General features: G+C 37.3%; 1 protein-coding gene across 1 annotated transcript; it reads left to right on the plus strand.

The window, feature by feature from the left end:
* The first annotated feature begins 6 nt into the window (after positions 1 to 6).
* On the plus strand, positions 7 to 19,216 carry LOC107267525. The gene is made up of 9 exons (XM_015739361.1): positions 7 to 8,986; positions 9,300 to 9,445; positions 10,841 to 11,023; positions 11,120 to 11,327; positions 11,400 to 11,524; positions 11,587 to 11,726; positions 11,953 to 12,218; positions 12,382 to 12,529; positions 12,731 to 19,216. The coding sequence occupies exons 1-9, from the start codon at positions 8,805 to 8,807 to the stop codon at positions 18,995 to 18,997; spliced, it is 7,665 nt and encodes a 2,554-aa protein (XP_015594847.1). The 5' UTR covers positions 7 to 8,804; the 3' UTR covers positions 18,998 to 19,216.
* Positions 19,217 to 19,294: the final 78 nt, after the last annotated feature.

Genomic DNA, 19,294 nt, shown 5'->3' on the forward strand with positions numbered 1-19,294 from the left:
CCCCCCCCCCCGCCCCCGACGTCCCACAAACCTTCTACCGCCTTGCCTGCTACCCTCTTGCGAAGTAAGTTCACTCTTAATTACGTACTCTCTCGACCTCTCGCCCAATCGCAGTGTTTGGATTTTACCAAAGATTTACGCAAAAGTTTGCTCTTCGATTCTACGAAAAATCTTAGGGGATTCGGTATTACGTGCACGCGAGTGGAAATAAACTGATTTGCAACGAGGGCGAATTCGTGCTTAATACAAGGATTTCGCGGTACTTTCCCAAATTGTGTGATATATATGTATATATATATATTTACGTACATAGATACATATGTGTACATCACGTTTGACGTGCTTGCGATAACGGAATGTAATTCTAGTAACGCATTGAGAAAGTTGACGAATTGAGACGTGCGTACGAGTGACGTATGTGGCGATCGAAATAACCTTAAAATGTGTATCAAAGACGAATAAGCGATAGTAGTATATTGCGTGTGTACAAAAGCAAAGCGAGAGAGCAGGAAAGAATGAGATGGAGTGACAGAGTGAGAGAGCGAGAGAGAGAACATGATAATAAGTAAACGGAAGACAGAAGTGGGGAACATGAAAGGAAAAAAAAGGATGGAAAGAATTAAATGTGTTAAGCCGTTTTTGTATGGACGATGAATAAGAAAAAAAAAATGTATTTTTTTATTTTCGATGTCCTCAAAAACCCACCTCGAAATTTGTACGATTTGACAAACTCTCTCATAATACCTAGAAAATCCCACTTTCAAAATCTGCACCTTACCCACACGCACACACGGTCCACCGAACTTTTAGGAAATTTTACATGTTCGCGGGAAAAAAAATTTTCTTCGCTAAAAAAACAATACGAGATTCTTCTCTCATTTCGCGATTGCTTTCCGATCGTTGCGAAAAACTGATCCTTTCGGTTCGCGAATATGAATCTTCGAATTTTCACTTAAAAATTGCGACCCTTCAGTAATCCAAATTCCGTGACGTAATGCACACTTTTCTGATAGAAGTATTCACTTCTATTTATTTATTTATTTATTATTTTCATACCACTAGCGTGTCTATTCTCTATACAAAAATGTGTCTGTCGCCATTTGCAATGTCGTCGATGTGCATAACGTTCGCGAAATCGGCAAAGCTCGCCGATTTTATCGCGTACCGTTCTCCAAAATTTCTCTCGATGTTAATGCGCACTCTGTCAGAGTACGACTAGATCGCGGAAACGGATGTTACCTGATTTTAGATCGATTTTGAAAATAAAGAAAAATTCCAAAATATAAAATCAATAAATCTTCCGTTCCCACGATTTTGAAAGTATCTCGCCTGTTACTTTGTATCTCGATGATTTTGCTGTTTGCTCGCCTCTGTAAATCAAAAGTACGAATCTGACAACTCCTACAGAAAACTTCCGGTTCAACATACGTATATCCGACTTTGGTCTCGATACCGTAAGATTCAAAAATAAAATCATTTTACCAATTTACCATTGTCTGATGACGACCAAACACCATACCGATCTGTAAAATAAACAAAAATTCAATCGTGCTCTCAATTATCTGATTATACAGTAATATCAAAAAAAGATTTTTTTGACAAGTAACCTTCATACTTAATATCATGTAAGGATACACTTCGAAAAATTCTAACAATGACGTACGTATAAGTACTAACGTGGGAACGATCTCGCGATTACCCGCCGAATCACCATAGCAACAAACACAAAAACCCTGAGAATCATTGACTACGAGATATACAGGGTGTTCAAAAACAATCTAGACCATATTATTGTCTCTCCCTATAAAATCGAGGAAATACTTTTAATTGATTTTCTTCAATTTTCTAAGGTAGACATTAACGCCAATCCCAAATGCAAATTTACTCGAACACCCTATATATAGAATCTAAGAAACACTCTTTACGTATCATCACGGTGTGCATAAGAAATGCTATTAACTCTCTCGTGTATTAATGTTGCATGTCTCTCTGTCTATACGTCTTTAAATCTTGTACACGTCTGTATGTTTGTCTGCCTGTCATTGTTGGCTGATCTACTACGTTGCGGCTTCTCTTGTCTTGTGAGCTCGACTTAATTTTTACGAGAGTTATTCAGTCGAAGAGAACATTTCTCACGTATTTCACGTGTCATTATTAATATTATATATATATTCATGAAACAGGAGAAAAAAAGGAGTAATATTTTATTATAAAATTTATTGGTCCAACATTAATTACGAATCTATTCAATTGATCTGATTAAGTTTCATCATATTTAACGTAAATATCGTGAAAATATATAATCGATAATTTTCGTAAAATATGTAAGTCGAGTCGCGTTATTTCTCTCTATATGATCAATTTTTCTATGATAAGATGTTTAGATAAAGACGCTTTAAACGTCCCTGGAAAGTCTGTTTGACTATTCCGTAATCCCATCTACCCCATTTCCAATTTTTCACATCTTAACGATCATCCCTTATAAATCGTTTACCCGTGTATTTCTCGTTCCACGACGTTACATACAAAACAATTGAATTGTCTGAAATAATATACTTGAAGTCAATTACTTAATAAACCCGAGAATATATATTTAATTAGACGAAAAATCGCATTCTTTTTTCTCGGATATATCATATATATCGATCTCATCATATTACTATATACTTATATATGAAGGAAAAAGGATGAGCGCTATATAACCGATCCACGATAGTCGGTATCTATTTTCCAAAAACGAAATTAATGATTTTTCGTAAATTGCTTAATTAAAAAAAAAGAAAAGAAAGACAAGAAAAATCTTCATTCAAATCCACTTATAATTCGTTCTTGATATTATGATAATATTTTTAAAGAAAAACGTGTCAGGTTTTTACGTAATGAAAACCAAGATGGCTCCCGACTATCTCGGAACGGTCTGTACTTATGGGAAATAATAATTTCTAGTATTAATCGCACCTTGCGCTACCTTATTTATCCAGGAACTTCTATTAAACTTCGTTTGTATCTTATCTATACTATACTATACATACTATACTTACTTACTATAGCTTACGTAACCCTTCTAACTCCCACTAATCTCACAACCCTCGATGTTTCTACGATGCATGTTACTAATCTATCTAGCCTACGATTACTGTTCTGTACTATTACGCTACGTGTGTAACGCAGATAAATTTAGATAAAATGTCATCTTCAACTATATCTACTGTGAGTGTGACGTTAAGAGACCCAACCACCTATGCTACGTACGATCCAAGTGACCTCGCTACCCTTAAAAATAATAAAATTCAAATTACCACCAAGCATATGAAACTATTCAAAAAGGCAGTCTTTATAAGACGAGATAAAAAAATTTTCGAAATAACAAAAAAATATATTAATCGGATAGCGACGATCTTGACGTACGTATACGAAGAAATGATATCCTGTTGCGAAAGCTCGAAGAACGCATTTATCTAAATTTCCAAGTTTCCCCGTAACGAGAACAAAAAAAAAAGTTGAAATAAAAATTTTCTCTTCGTTCTAATCTTATTAGCTAAGTCAGTAAAGTGACTATCTCGTCTGTAACTACGTATAAATAAAACGTATACCCTAAAAGCGCGTTCGCCTAGATATTCATACATAATGCGTGTGTGTCTGTTACATAACGTGCATAGATAAATGCAATGCCATGTTGCTGCTACTGTTACTGCTGGTTAATGTCGTGTGTTGTTGTTGTTTCTCGATATTCAACGTAAATTAATGATGTACGCTATTATTGACACGCATTACGAAATACGTCATGGTAAAAAAATTTATACCTGTTGCAAGAATATTTTAAAGAAATTTTATCTCTCTTTCGCTTTGTACGTTTCATCGTTACCCAGTATCCCATTTCTAAAGTTTCTTTTTTTCTTCAATTTTCGATTTCCTTTGGTTTCCTCTAATGTTCTTTTTCATTCCTTCCCTCTCTTTACTATCGGAATCACAAAGCCGTGGAATTTGGGTGCAAACACACTCGTCTACTAAAACACGTTATATAACCCATACGAATCTTCTACATGCTAAATAACACGTCTACGTCTTTTGCAATTCTCGTTCAGTACGCACCAGCCCGCGACACAGTAAACAATGGACGTTTGAACGTTATACACGTGAAAGAAAAAAAATAAAGACAAAAGTACAGATTTATACGGAAATAGATGTATTGTGTAATAACTGTTAGAGCGCATGCGCAATTGAAGAGAATCTCCTTCACACTAGATGGAAAGTAACGGATTTGATACTCAATATTCTAATGATACCAATACAGTAATACCACCTGTGTGAGGATAACGTAATCAGCTTATAAAAAGAACCGATCTGATTCGACCTAATGAAAATTTAATTTAATTGGATCATATTGATTGTGACTGATCAAGCGTCTAAGGTACGCTCTGTAGTATTGGTCTTATTATATCTTCTCGTGTAAAAAAAATTTGAAGATTAATTACTCTCTATACTTTCTATCCAAGATAGCTGTCCCGTGGAGGTTTCGTCGAATATATCTATTCGATTGTTATATCGGCTTTCAATCGCCACCATTCAGAAATCAATTCTCGATCGATCGGAAACGACTGAATCTTATCTCTAGATTCCAATCGAATCGAATTTTCTGGATTCATCTTGTAGAGTCCATCTTTGATCTTCTTTGGGGGGGAGCAAAAAAATGATAAAGTAAAATCACTTCGACGTCGCTTTATGCCCCTTTAAACCATGAAGTAGAAGCAGAATCGAGCCAGTCAAAATTTTCTTTATCGACGACTTGGACCACGGACGTCAACTGACGAACATTTCTCCTACCATGTCCACGACCGAGAAGCTTTTCTCAATTCTTTATCTAAGCCACCCTAAGCCGTTGAGCGGCAACGTGGCACGTGATATCAACAAAAAAAAAGTAAGAGAGAGAGAAAGATAGAGAATGAGCGAGAGAGAGAGAGAGAGAGAGAGAGAGAGAGAGAGAGAGAGAGAGAATATACACCTTGCACGTACTTAATGTGTTTCGTAGATTCCAATTTAAAAGAATAAAATACCATCCCCCCCTCTGTAGGTCCGTCTTGACGCCAATAAAATCAAATCCCGACTGCCATTATCAACGGCAGGGAACATCGAACACGTCACGTTGCGCAATGCTCTTCGCGAATTTCCTTTTATTTCACGATTCGTCGTAAAAAAGTCGATTCTCCCTATAAGCGCGACCTTTTTCCTCAATCTCGTCCCCCATGTCCTCTCTCCACGTCCTACAATTTTATTTCCTCCCATACTTTTCACTCTTACCATAATTCCCTTATTTCTTTCTCTCCTTTCACGAGAATCTCGACCCATTTATCATTCGAGCAAAATCATTATCGTTCGTGTCCACGTGACACTGTATGAAATTTTCGTCGGACGTGAGAAGGAAAAGGCGAAATGAAAAAAAAAAATAGAGAAAAATAGAGATAAAATAACAGCGCGTTTCAAGGCGGTCCTATACCAAGGCTAGGCCGGACGTGACGTATAAAAAATAAAAATGAAAAACATTTTATTGATCGATCTTACCAATCTGTAGGATTCATTGACAAGAGCATTGTTAGACCCGAGATAACAGAGGGGGGACAAGAATGGCCAGGTGTTACCTTTTGAATGCGCCGAAAGCAAAAGAAAAATTAAGAAAAAAAGAGATAAAGAAGGGAATACCTTATAATAGTAAAAAAAAAGAAGAACACGAATTTTTCTATGTACATAGTACCTATTATATCTACACCCGTGTTTAATTGCGTGCGTAATATTATCCTTTGAGCGAACGTTAATTAATGATGAAAATGGGGAAAATGATGAAAAAAAAAGGAATTCCAACTGCATCGCAAACATGATTCTTCCGGCTAGAGAGGGATTCCGTCTTGACGGTGTTTGTCGGGGGTGTGAAGAATAAAAGAAAAAAAAAAAGCAAGAAAAGAAAATATGACGACAACAAGTATTGACGAGAGGATCTTTCGAGCCGGCAGAATATCTGGGGCGTCACTCGTAACCAAAATGACTATTCAGAGACAACGACACAACGCATTATGAAGTAATAATGATACTTAACATTATTAACATTATTATTACGACAATTATGATTATGATGGTGATGATGGTGATTATTATTATTATTATTATTATTATTATAAATATTATACATAAATATATATATATATATACATACAGTAGCGAAAGGTACGATGAAGAAAGTTAGTGGATAAGCGAGAGATATTGAAACCGTGAGATAAAATAATTAGGCTTTAGCTTTGTACGTGAGAGTGCTAAATTAAAAGAAAAGAAAAAAAAATGAAAAACCAAAAAGGAACGAAAACTCAAAAATTAAGTGATAATCAATGGAGGGAAAGCATACGTATGATTGGCGATGATTTAAAAGATTGTTCTTTTTTTTTTCGATTGCCATTTGGTCAAACAAATTCGCGTACCATCGTCCTTGAGCGGACTTGTGCGATTTTTAGGATATGGTTTTTGCAAACTGGATCGCTCGCATTTCCAACGAAATTTGCAATTCTACATATGGCTGATGGTCTGTCGAGCGTTTGTGCATCCGCCTGCATATCCAACCGCTGACGTTATTCTTACGAGTTTCTTCGAGACGCCCGTTCGTATTGCGAAAATTTCAGTCAGCAGATCGGATATTCGATAAACAAGAAGCAATACTGTCGATGCCTATAATGTTATTATCAAGCCTTTGAAGAAAGAAAAAGGGAGTAAGACGATAAAGAAAAAAAAAAAATCTTGAGTGATGAAAATAAAAACCAATAGCTTAAGGTTGTTTATCGCGAAACACGTCACGACACACGACTGATCACGTAACATTCCATGCAGAAATCTCGATCGTAGCGAAATTTCGACAGGAGTTTAAGGTTATTGAAGAAGGTTTGAAGTTCGCATGAAATTATTAGCAGGTCGCAGTATCGCTGACGATCGAAAACTGTCCGAGCTATCGAATGACAATTAGACTGGTCGTGGACCCAAAAAGCCAAGAAACATTAAAACCAGATGAATATTCGCGAATAAAGTTAGAAAGCACCCAAAAGATTAGAGAAATCTTTATCGTTTCTCTTGTGCCCAAAAATCGCACGAAACTTGCTCAGGAGTTAGGGGGAAAAAAATAATTAAATTGCAAAGAGACAGAGACGAAGGTTTGAACCAAGAGAGCGAAGATATTAAAAAAATAAAAGAGAGAGACAAGAATGCGAGAGAAAGGATAAATACAAAGAGCGACGTAAAAAAAAAAAAAAAAAAAAAAAAAATTAAAGAGAAAAAAATGGTGAATAACAAAATGGGAAAACCCTTGTATAAAGTAGCGTGCGTAGTGGCTAAAAAATATTGGTACAGGAATAAAAAGCAAGAACGAGTTTGTTGTTGAACATAATATTATGTAACATTTAAAAATGACGATGAAGATGACGATGATGATAATATTATATTGTTGTTAGATATATATATATTATATATATATATTGATATAAAAATGAAATAATCTAGATTTTAAGGGTCGACACTATAACACGGCACACATAACCACACGCGCGCACACACGATTACACACGAATACACATCGACACGGTTTCGTAGAAGGGCCCTGCGTAGAGGGGTGCCAAAAACACAAGACACGCCCCTGGGCATGGTTTCCACTTTGCATTCATCCTCGTTTTTCTTTGTTTTCTTCCTTTACAAAGTGTAAAATACATCAAGTGGATACGCGCCTTCTTGTTCGTTCGTCAGACAACTTTGCATTCGGAAGGATACGTGCGCTTCGGGTGTTTTCGTCAATACCCGCAGTCCACTTATACTTGAGGAATGAATATTAATAAATTAAAGAAGAAAAAAAGAAACAATTTCTTTTGTAATTATTACTCTTCTCGATCGTCAAATCAAATCGAGCGTATCCATGATAGACGGTAATCGAGCTTTTCATCCGTCTACGTTTTATTTAACCCACAAAGTATTTCCGTTTTAAGACTCTTCTCCTTCGAGATAAATAAATAGGGGGAGTGAGAGTCAGAATTATTGGAAGAGAGAGAGAGAGAGAGAGAGAGAGAGAGAATGAGAAAGAGAGAGTGAGAGAGTAAAAATAAAAAAGGAAACTGACGAAAAAGTAAAAAGCCACTGCGGGGGCGCGCCACACCGTTATAGCTCTTATTACTATAGTAATATTACGAGTAATAATAAATAAAAAGGAAAATAACAAAAAGTATGCATTTATGTTATTTAGTTCTAACCATTGAAACGTGAGGAAAAAAGCATAATGAAAAAAAAAAAGAAATAAATCGATCATGTTACCAAAACGCATGTTGTACTTGATTTAACAACGTCCCGAAATTCCTTCCTTGAATTTGCAAATTCTTTCTTTTCACGACAAAACTATTCAGCAAGAATAATATTTTCAGAAACTGTATAGCTTCCATGTTTGTTTCGTCGAGTCTGCAAATTACACGCGAGTCGTCAACCTAGATACCGATTGTGCCTTACGCAACGGTCTAAAATACCAATGTCAGAATTGCTTAGATCGACAAACATATTTCGTGCGCCGAGTTGGGCGTCATTTTATTTTCCATGGGTCATTGAGCAGTGCAATCAAGATTCTCAGTCCGTGAGGACGTCAGGGTCGTGAACGTTTTAGTAGAATTTTTATACTTTGTCCGGCAGAAGTTAAACGCAACATATACAGCGTATACTTGGGTTTTCTTCATAATATGGGATATCTGAAGTGCTTGTAGCATAAGAGAAGAGCGTTAAAAATATAATAGATAATAAAAATGACAAGCATGGAGAATCCATGTGTAATGGTCGCGCTGGTTCTTACGTTCCTGATGAGAATCATCGTGGCCGACGATGCCATTCTTACGGTGAACGTGAAAAAGCCTATAGCAATAGTCAGCGAGAAATTTCTCAGCATGACTCTGGATCCAGCTGTACTACTTACCGGGGACGTACTCACGTAAGTAGCAACGAATTAGCCGTAAATATGATAAAGATTGTAAAAAATAATTTTAAATAAAAAAAAATTACATCAATTAAAACAACATAGCGGATAGCTATAGCCTTTCGCGATATGTAGAATCTCATTTGCCGGAAGTCATTTCTCTATCAAGTCGCATTGAAATTGAATCGTACCCATTGAGATGACGCAATATACATAGCACCCTGTGCATATCGCCTGAATTCCTTCCCATCTCGTAAAGAGGCGTGGAAATAAAAAAAAAAATAGAAATTCCTAAATCGAGAAAATCCAGAAGATCCGGATGTTCCAGCTCGAGTACGGAAAGGAGCACCAATATGGCAAGAGGACTTGCACCAGCTTACGTCCGCCTTGGCGGATCGCACAGCAATTCATACACGTTTGAGCGAGCCCTCTTTCCTCAGGATGCTAAGAGCGATCCAGACTACACATTTTCTGGTAAGAACAAAAGAGAAAAAAAGTTAATGAGAAACTCAATCTCGGACTTGACGCCAGGATAGATACCTATAAACATTGTTGGAACTCTTATTATCTAATTTATAATTTTCACTCCTCTCGTAGACTTTTACTTAATATATATTACTACAGCATTGACAGCTGTTTTCGAACGTCGAGCCAGTAATATACACGAACACGTTACTGTAGCATTAAAGTCAATTTTAATTAGGGATTCTAAACTAGCTCAAATTTTCCGGATATCCTTTAAATCTGAGAAACAACTAACTCCCCGCGCTCCTCCACTTCTAATTCACAGCACCAAATTTCATCCGGCGGCCATAATAATGCACGTGCATTGCCGGAAATAGGTACCCCAGGCTGTGCTAATTTTCCTGGCTATGCTGAAGCGTTACTTACCCAAGCCGCTGTGTTACCACATTGGATTAAACTAAACAATGCTTAATCTAAAGATATACTATACTAAGCGAGTAACGTTACAGAGAAGGTTCAGTCCGTTCCACTTCGCCTTTCACCCTACACCAACCCCCTAACGAATAACTTCTATTTGTACCTCGAATTTCTCCTAGATTACTACTCACCCTAATTACTCGAACAAGTCTGAAACGACGTACGGTTTCTGTGTGCCTATATTGAAAAACAAGGTACAGCTAGGTGAACCTCGAAGAAGCTTTAAAATAGGTTAACACAGATATGAGCTAGCTAGAATTTCGGTTAACTTATGACAGAGCCTCGCCAGCATTCCACCTTTTATAAACATATCCAGGAAGCATTGTCATCGACTAGAGTCTAGACTAAGAATATTTCAATTTCACACGTACTCGAAGTCTTTCCGCAGGCGACATAAGATTTCTATTTGCTCCGTGCCAGATATCCAATGATGCGCGCTCTTCTCGTTCCCTCAGATATTTACGAGATCATTAAAGTTACGACAAGATGTTTCCATTATCCATCCAGTATTGCATGCATGTAGCTAATGTGCGTTATGATGCTGTAACAATGAAATAACTCTCATCATCCGGTGTAACGTCATGGCGAATGTCTTCGTCGTACATAACCTCCCTTTGGATAGTAATCGTCCCTTTAATTGCAGCAGCTACAATTATCCCTTAAGAGCCCAAATCATTGGAACTGAAGCATAGCCATATGACCATTGCAATTTTACTAAAGGGGACCGCACGCAGAAATTGACGAGTGATGAACTTTTTGGTACCAAATATTTCTAGCCGTTGAACCTTCATAGAGTTTTATGGATTGGCAATAATTTGCCTTATTTAATAATTATCTACTAAAAGGAAGTCCTTCGAGAACATGCACAGCTTGAAGACTTTCTTGGAGTAATTAGGCTGCTTTACGAGGCAATTACTCCGGTTTCAGAGGCGCATTGGGTTCTGGTACAGCAGTGGGCTGAGAAGGCGGGACTTGAGGTGATAGCGTGCATTGCACCCCAACAAACTAACAGTGGTTCTCAACCTCCAACTTGGGATCCTAGAAACGCCCTGGATCTCATCTCCTTCAGTGATCACATGGGATACAACATGAGCTGGCAATTGGGCTATGGTACATCAAACGCAGACTCATTCATATCGTCGTTGAATCAGCTTTTTATCTGAAATTAATAATAATTTTATAATTCTGAGTCTTGTGTTATTTTAGAATGTCAAACACGATGTGACATACCTGGCAATGATCTTGGAAAGGATGTGTTGCGCTTGCGAAATATGCTTGACGCTTTTCCAAGGTATTCAAGTAGTCTGATAGCTGGACCAGATATAGTCACCTTTAAGAGCAAACAGCAACTGCAATATCTTCAGGATTATCTGAACTCGGCAGGACCGGCGCTCTCGGCAATAACCTGGCATCCGTGAGTTTCGACATGGCAGCTGTAAAATAACTTCTATTCGAAGACCGAGCACTAAGAATTCAATTATTTCAGAGATTTAGCTGGTATCACTTTGGACTCTGATGGTGTCTCTCTTTTGCAAGATAATCTCGCTGCGGAGAGAGACGCTCTTTATAAAGTTGTTGGCCGTTCCATTGCGAGGAAGCCACTTTGGATAGGTCAGTCGGATTTTGTGATATATTTTTTTATTTTTTTATTTATATTTTTTTATTACCTGCAGCCGAGTCCAAATCTGAGGAATGCAAGAGACAATTTTTGGGTGCCCTCGTTTGGGCCAGAAGACTCGGAAATTCTGCTAAACTTGGAATTCAAGTTTTTATGAGGCAGCCTGACACGTCAAACTTGTTTCATCCAACTCCAGTAAGTTTCTTAGCGTATATCATTCACGTAGCATACGCCTGAGAACTACGACATAGTTATACTCGTGTACAAAGGTCTTGAGAAATACAAGAGAAAATTATTGAGTCTTCAGTCCTCTTGACGATTTCCTTCTCCTCTATTCACTTTTCAGTCTCTTAAATGATTACATTGTAAATTTACTAACTTGAAAGAAATTTGGTTGACTGGTTTTCTGAATGTAATTCAGGACTACTGGGTATCCTTACTTCACAAGACTCTGGTGGGCCGTGAAGTTCTGGACCTGAAAGTGACATCGGGAAATAAGACACATGTTCACTTTTATTGTCAATGTACCAGACCTTCTTCGAGGTACGAAAAAGGCTCATTAACCATCTTTGGCTTGAACTTGACACCTAGTAAGATTGTGGCCAGCCTGAAGGGCCTGAAGATTAAGACGATGCACAAGTACATACTGATGCCAGGATATGACAATTCGAATAGAATGTTTGCTGAGTAAGTATGAGTGGCGCATGAATATTATCTTATTGTTATCCGCAAGATGAATAATGTGGATCTTGAAATTAGATGATAAAAAGAAAATAATTTTTTTATAATTCATTCGAATTATTTGATATACATATATAATACGATTTTAAGATCATGAATTTTTTTGTAGGACTGTACTACTCAATAACGAACCCCTGAGTCTTGTTAATGAAAAGGACTTGCCCGAACTAAATCCCGTGGTTGTACCCAGCAGCAAAGGCATGCTCTTAAAACTTCCATCAGGAGGGATAGGTTTCTGGGTTGTTCCTGGTCTGAAGGTTAGAACTTTTCTGACACAATCCTCACCACGCAATAAAACCGCCTGTGTAACGCGTTAATCTCTGATTAAATGTTAATGGTTGCTCAACTGTGAAATTACACACACAACCTACAGAGCTACTTAGACATTTAAATGTGAAATTTTAATCCAGCATTGCGGCGAGTGACCATTTCCGGTTAAATCTTATTTTTATTTTTAGGTCAAGTCCTGTATGAGTCACGAGGATGACAGCATCGATAAAATGTTGCTCAAGAAACTGACCAAAAGGCTTGAGGAGGCTGAGCTCGAGGAGGATGCTGGTCACGAGGACGAGGATGATCAGGATTTGTATGCGGATTCGACGGAGGAAAGGAAAAGTTTGATAAAGCAAAAGAAGAAGAAACGAAAGCATCGACACAGCGAGGAGGAAGAGGATGAGAGAAAATTTCGAAAAATCGATGCCAAGAAGGAATTTGAAAAACTTGAAAAATTACTTAAGAGAAGGGATAATAATAACGAGGAAAGAAAATCTCTTAATTCAAAGGGACGCGTAGGACTCTTAATGTACGATGAGAGTAATGAGAAGGATAATACGCTTGAAGATGAGACTTCGATTGTTCAGTTGAAAGCAAGCGGAAGACATGACTCCGGTGAAGAAATACGGGCTAAATTAGAAGAATATAAAAATCGATTGAACGAATATGAGAATCGAAAGAAAGTACAGGAAGAAATGGATTTGGACTTTGAAGAGAAAAAAATTAATTCAAAAATAGAAGAAGATTCGAAGGACGTGGATACTCAAAAAGCACTTGAAGCACTCAAGCTCATAGCCAAAGTAGAACAAGCCATGAAGAGTCTCGACAAAACGGAGGCTAATGCACAAATTGAGACATTGAAGAAGGAACATTCTAATGGTCCAATATCCGATTTGACGGCTGCTAATTCAGATAATGACGAAGACATTCTCGAGGACGAATTGCAGAAATCGGAAAAGACTAAAAGAATGATCCTTCCAAAATTAATGATTGAAAATCAATTAAGTGCTATTTTACAGTTATTGAATGCTGATAGTTCGAATAAGGAACGACCTGAGAAGGATGCACCTTATGATCCTGAGGAGATGAGGGAAACGAAAGACGAATATAAAAATGAAAGATTCAAAAGAGATTTGGATAAATTATTTGGGGAGGATCCTTTAGGACTGAGACGGGATAGTATTTTCAAAAAAAGAACAAAAAATGAAGAAGCGAAGGAACGTAGAATGGAAAGAAGAAACCGAAAGAAGGAGAAGGAGGATGCCCTGACTAAAAAAGAAGTTCAAGCCGGTATTTTTGATCCCAAGAATATTGACAGTATTGAGAATAATTTCTTTGGATTTCAGCAACGAGAACCTTCGGCAAACTTTCCTCGTGGCGATGTTTTCCTCAACACTGGGACTTCATCGGAGGAAATTGAAAATGATTATGACTATATTCAGGATGACGATGATATGGCGACTGATCAAAAATCTCTCAAGAAATCGAAGAAGAGATCGAAGTCTAAGACCAGAACGCCCTCTAGAAAAACTGCTGAACCGGATGACACGTGGGTAGAAGATGGTACCGATGGACTCGATCATGCACCAAACGAATTTTACGAAAACGTAAGGATGCCCATGATACGTATTAATGAAAAATTAAAGGATTATGGCGAGCTGTGGGAAGCCGAATCTCTGCAGAAAGGATTCGGAGGAATGGACGATACGAAAATCCAAGCTACCGACACAGTTGCTGAAGAGATAGTGAAAGAGAATCATCTGGACGAAAATATGGATAAACGGGCGAAAGAAACAACAGTGAAGAAGCTGCTTAAATATTATGATAATTCCGAAGTAATGAATGACGAGCCTGAAGTAGATTTCTCTGGAGAGAAATTGGGCAAACGAAAGCAAAAATTAAAATCGTCATTAAAGAAAGATTCTAAAAATGGAAAAGAACTTTCCTCGCATAGGAATAATAAAGATCAGGTTAGCAGTAAGAAAAGAGTGAAGGTCGAAGAATCTGAAGAGGAAGAGGAAGACGAAGATTTCGGATCAATGCAATTCAGAAATACTGAAGAATCCGAGGAGGAACCAATCTATGAGGAGGAGAGCACAGAGGAAAAGCAAAACAGAAGAAGAACCAGAAGAAAAATCAGTGATCTCGATTCTATCTTCAATAACGAAATGATCAATCAAGACGATGACAATTTAAAGGATTGTCAATGCAGAGTGATTCGAGGTGGCAGATGGGCCGATCAATGTAAACATTACAAATCCAAAAATGACCGAAAAAGGCGCGATCTCGAAGAACCCGCAAATCTCTACAGTGCTGGAAATGCTCATAACTCAGAGAAACTCATAACCCCAGAAACCGATTCCACGCTGCAGAACAATGTAGAAATAACTGAATCTAACGAAGACGAAGATACAAAAGGAATGGACTTAAATTCAAGAACGGCGGAAGTCGTTCAAGCGTCCCCGAGAATGCAGGATGCTGAAGAAATCCTTTCAGTAAGTCCGCTAGTTACTGAAGAAAAACCAATAGTTGGAATAATTCAAGAAACCCACGAAGAACCAGCTCTACTAACACAAGAGACTCCAGCTAAACAAGTTAAACGGTTGAATAAATATTCCGAGTCCGCAGTGACGGACAATTTAAATGAAAACTCCAGCGTAATCAACACTGGACAGAGTAAAGATCCTAGAGTCGAAATCGTGGAAAAACCGAAAGTAGGGAGTACCTTTCGTGAGAAATCTGAAGAAGAGTATAAGGAAATGGAAACAAATTTGCAAGGAGAGGCAGGAGCGTCTGAGAAGACTTCAACGTTGGAGATGGTTCGAGTGCCTGAAGTATCTGAGCACTTAACGGAATCTCACTCTATTCCGAATCCTGCAGTAATACCAGCAGTCAACGATATTAGCATCGATAACACAGAACACAACAGTAACAATGATAATACTAAATACCTGTCCAATATACAAGATCAGAACGAGGACAATAAAGTCATTGAAGCAACAAGAGAAACTGGAACAGATACAGTAAAAATGGAAAGACAGATCAATCAAGAGGAAGAATCAAAAGTTGATGAGAAATTCCCATCCGAAGCAACAGCTAAATTGATTGAGGAAATGAAATCAGATAAAGACATTAATATTGAACAGAACCGTGCTCCTAGGAAAATGACAGAAGAATCCATCGGTAATGGACCGCAAGTTGAAATAACTGCTGCCGAGATTAACCAGTCTTCGTCACAAAAAGTAGAACCGGTGGGTTCGACAAATGTAAATACGAATGACGTCGTTGCCCAAAATGATAAAGTTGATAGCACCAAAGAAAAGCCGAAGACCCTTACAAGTTTTGAAGATTTGGCAAAAGCATACGAGACTAAAGCCGCAGCGAAATCGGAAGCTTTGACGAATTTGAGGAAGGAAAGTGAGATGAAAAAAATAGAAGTAAAGAAGGTTATGGAAACTGCAAAATTGAAGTCGACGGAAAATGCAAAGTATCAGGAGTACCAAAGGAAACGAGCGGAAAAATTGGAGAAGTTGAAAGAAAAATTGAGGGCGAAACGAGCTAAGATTTTGCAGCAATATCGCGAGGAGCTTTTGGAAGCTTTAAGCAAGTGCGACAGCGAAGTGGAAAGGAATCTTAAGAGAAGGGAAATATGGGAAGAAATGAAGAATCATAAGGATCTTCAAGACGTTGCCGATAAAGAAAAACTCGCTTATATAATGATGTACAAACCGATAGATTACAGTTCTATAAGAGAAGAAAGTGCCGAGTCAAATGTCCAGGAAAGAAGATATATACCGGAAGTTGAAATAACGAGATCTCTGCCAGATCATAGAATGCAAAGAATAAGCGTGGAGAATCGTCTTCATACTTTTCAAGATCCAAAAATAATGCATTACGAGGATCTATTGAGAACCGATAATAATTTTGAAAATTCGAAGAAGACACTGCAACAAGAATTGAACGATGAAGAAAATTTGGAAAATAGTCTCCAACCGGTTAAATCTTATTACGCTATTGTGGAGAGCATTGAGAATCCAAAAATATTCGAAGAAAGTTTATTGAAGGTAAATAGGAAATCTGCCAAACAGAAAAATAATTATTTGAAAGAGAGTAATGATAACTTTCTTTGGACAAACGATCCCTATGAATTAGAAAAATATTATAACAAAAAACAATATAAGGATGATCATCTGAATATAGAAATGGACCACAATGATTTGCAAGATTTATACGAAATCCCTCGTCATGCGAAAGAAAATTTAAGAGAAGAAAAAAATGACTTAAAATACTGGAAAAGCAATCATCAAGATGAGGATGAAAAAGAAAATCTGAATCGTCCATTACTCGCAATTGATGCTTCAAAGTACAAAGGTGGAGAACCTAAATTGGAAATTCACGATGAAAATTACGAAACGGAGGATACGCTTGATGATTTAGAAGAGAATGGAAAAGTGTGGAAAAAATATAACAAAAAGAACTATATAAATACCAGCAAATCGCCTTCGAAGAAGTATAAAAATTCTGACAGTCCATTATCCTTTGTCCTTGGCATGGTAGATAAGGATAAATCCGCGCAGAATAGCGAAGAAAGTGAATCGTTGGAATATAATTCGAAGAAAAATCAAAAAATTAAAAAAACATCGAAATATAAATCATTAAATCCTGCAGCGATGGACCAGCATATTCCAAAAGCATTCTACTCGAATAAACGACATCCGCAGACAATGGAATCCCTAAAAACTGAAGGATATCTCGAAAATTACAAAAATCCTATAGAAACAGTGAAAAAGGCTGCATTCCCAGTAGCGGAAATTGCGGAAATCGAAAAATACGAAAATCGTATAGACGAATCCGTCCCCGTTGAGTCCGAAGCGACGCTTGTGAATCATTCAGACGTAAATGACGAAAGTAACGTTCGTGTACGAAGATATTTGGCGGCTGATTCAAATCGGCCAAGCGAAGAACCTTCAATGAGATGGCGACCATTATTTTCAAAGTCCAAATTATCGAAAAGAAAAGAAAGAAACGTAGAACGTGGAAAATGTAACTATATGTGCCTTAAGGAAGACTCGGGTGAATCTTCAGCAGAAGATCAAAACAGACTCTTCAAATTGGTCAAAGAGGAGGACCACTACAAAGCCGTTCCTGTAGAAAATGTTGAGATCAAGGAGAAATACGTTTCCAAGAAGAATCTTAAGTCTTCGGAGTACAGTAACAGCAGAAAACACATGAGTCCCAAGTACGATAAATATGTCTCACAGGAAGTTGGATCTGAAGAATCGCCAAGAGAATTTTCCCCTGAAATTGTGTCCTTTAGAAAAAATATCGAGCATCGTCCAATAAGTCAGTATGAAATTAATGATATTATTCAAAGTGGAAAATATAATTGGAAGGATATTACAAAAATGAATACGAACAAGGAATACGACCCAAGAATGTATAAAGATATGAACCCAACAGGAAAAAGTCCACGTTACGTGAGAAAGGATTCTCAGGAAGTCGAAGATCATCGCCAAGACTACAAGGATCAGTCTGGAAGAATATCTTTGAGAAATTCGGAAAATCATTTTGTCAAAATGTACGACGACGGTGACTTCATAAATAAACATCAGGATCTTTTGGTTGATTTACCCAAAAAATATCCAAATGGAATCCAAGTCAGATTTCATCAGGATGAAGATGGACCCTCGATTAGTAACGACGATGATATTGATTCTTTGGATTTGGATGACGCACTTGGCTCCAGCAAGTACGAATTACTGATGCTGATACCGGTAAAAAGTCACAAACGAAGCAGACATCGGCGAGAGATAAGAAACGAAATTACTAGAAATGAAGAAAGTAATAACAGTGGCATGAACGAAGTTTGGCCGGAAGTTATGGACATTAAGCATAATGCAAAACATCTTCAGGATTACATTGCAAAGCGGAAGGAGCACGCTGAGGAGTTTGAGAAAATTCAAAAAGATATAGATTGGTATTTGAAAAAAATGGGAAAGACAAAGAACAAAGACAACACTTTTTCAACATATCCTAATACGATTGAAATTCTCGAAAATAAGGTGATGCCGTATGAACACCCAAAAAGTAATATTTTCAAAACCACGATTCGCCCTACCGAAGATAATGATCCGAAAAAGACGAGTAATTTTGAGGAAGTACTTGAAAATTCAACACCAACATCCTTTTTGGAGGAAGTCATTCCAAAAATTGCTACCGAACTGACGAAGACATTCGAAAAGACCGGAAATCTGACAAATTCCTTAGAAAGCTTTATTGACGACTTTCAGGGCAGATTCAACGATACCTTAAAAAATAAGCAAAACGAAACTATTGAAAATCTATCTCCGACAAGAAAAATTACCCATAATGTTTTCAATACTGTCATTACACATGTTAACAAGTTTTTCGCTTTTATATCTGGATTAGCTCGCATTTTTCACAGGCATTAATTATATAACAATGTCAAATACTTTTCCTTAATTATTTATTTTTTTACTTTTAAATCATTAACATAACATTAATAATAAATTTTTATTATACCGTATATATAAATTTATGTACAAATATCCATCAAGCATTAACAGCCTATTGTAATATTATCCGTACGCACACATTGTCCCACGATGATGTTTAAAGAATATTAATAAACAAAAATTGATTATACGTCATATCCTGTTTCTTCATCCGCAAAAATATTTTTCATTTCAGGGAAGTAAAAGCGTACGTTTATGCTGCGGTAAGTTTGT

The sequence above is a fragment of the Cephus cinctus genome, unplaced genomic scaffold (genome assembly GCF_000341935.2).
Source record: "Cephus cinctus unplaced genomic scaffold, Ccin1 Ccin1_scaffold0407, whole genome shotgun sequence".
Taxonomy (NCBI): Eukaryota; Metazoa; Arthropoda; class Insecta; order Hymenoptera; family Cephidae; genus Cephus; species Cephus cinctus.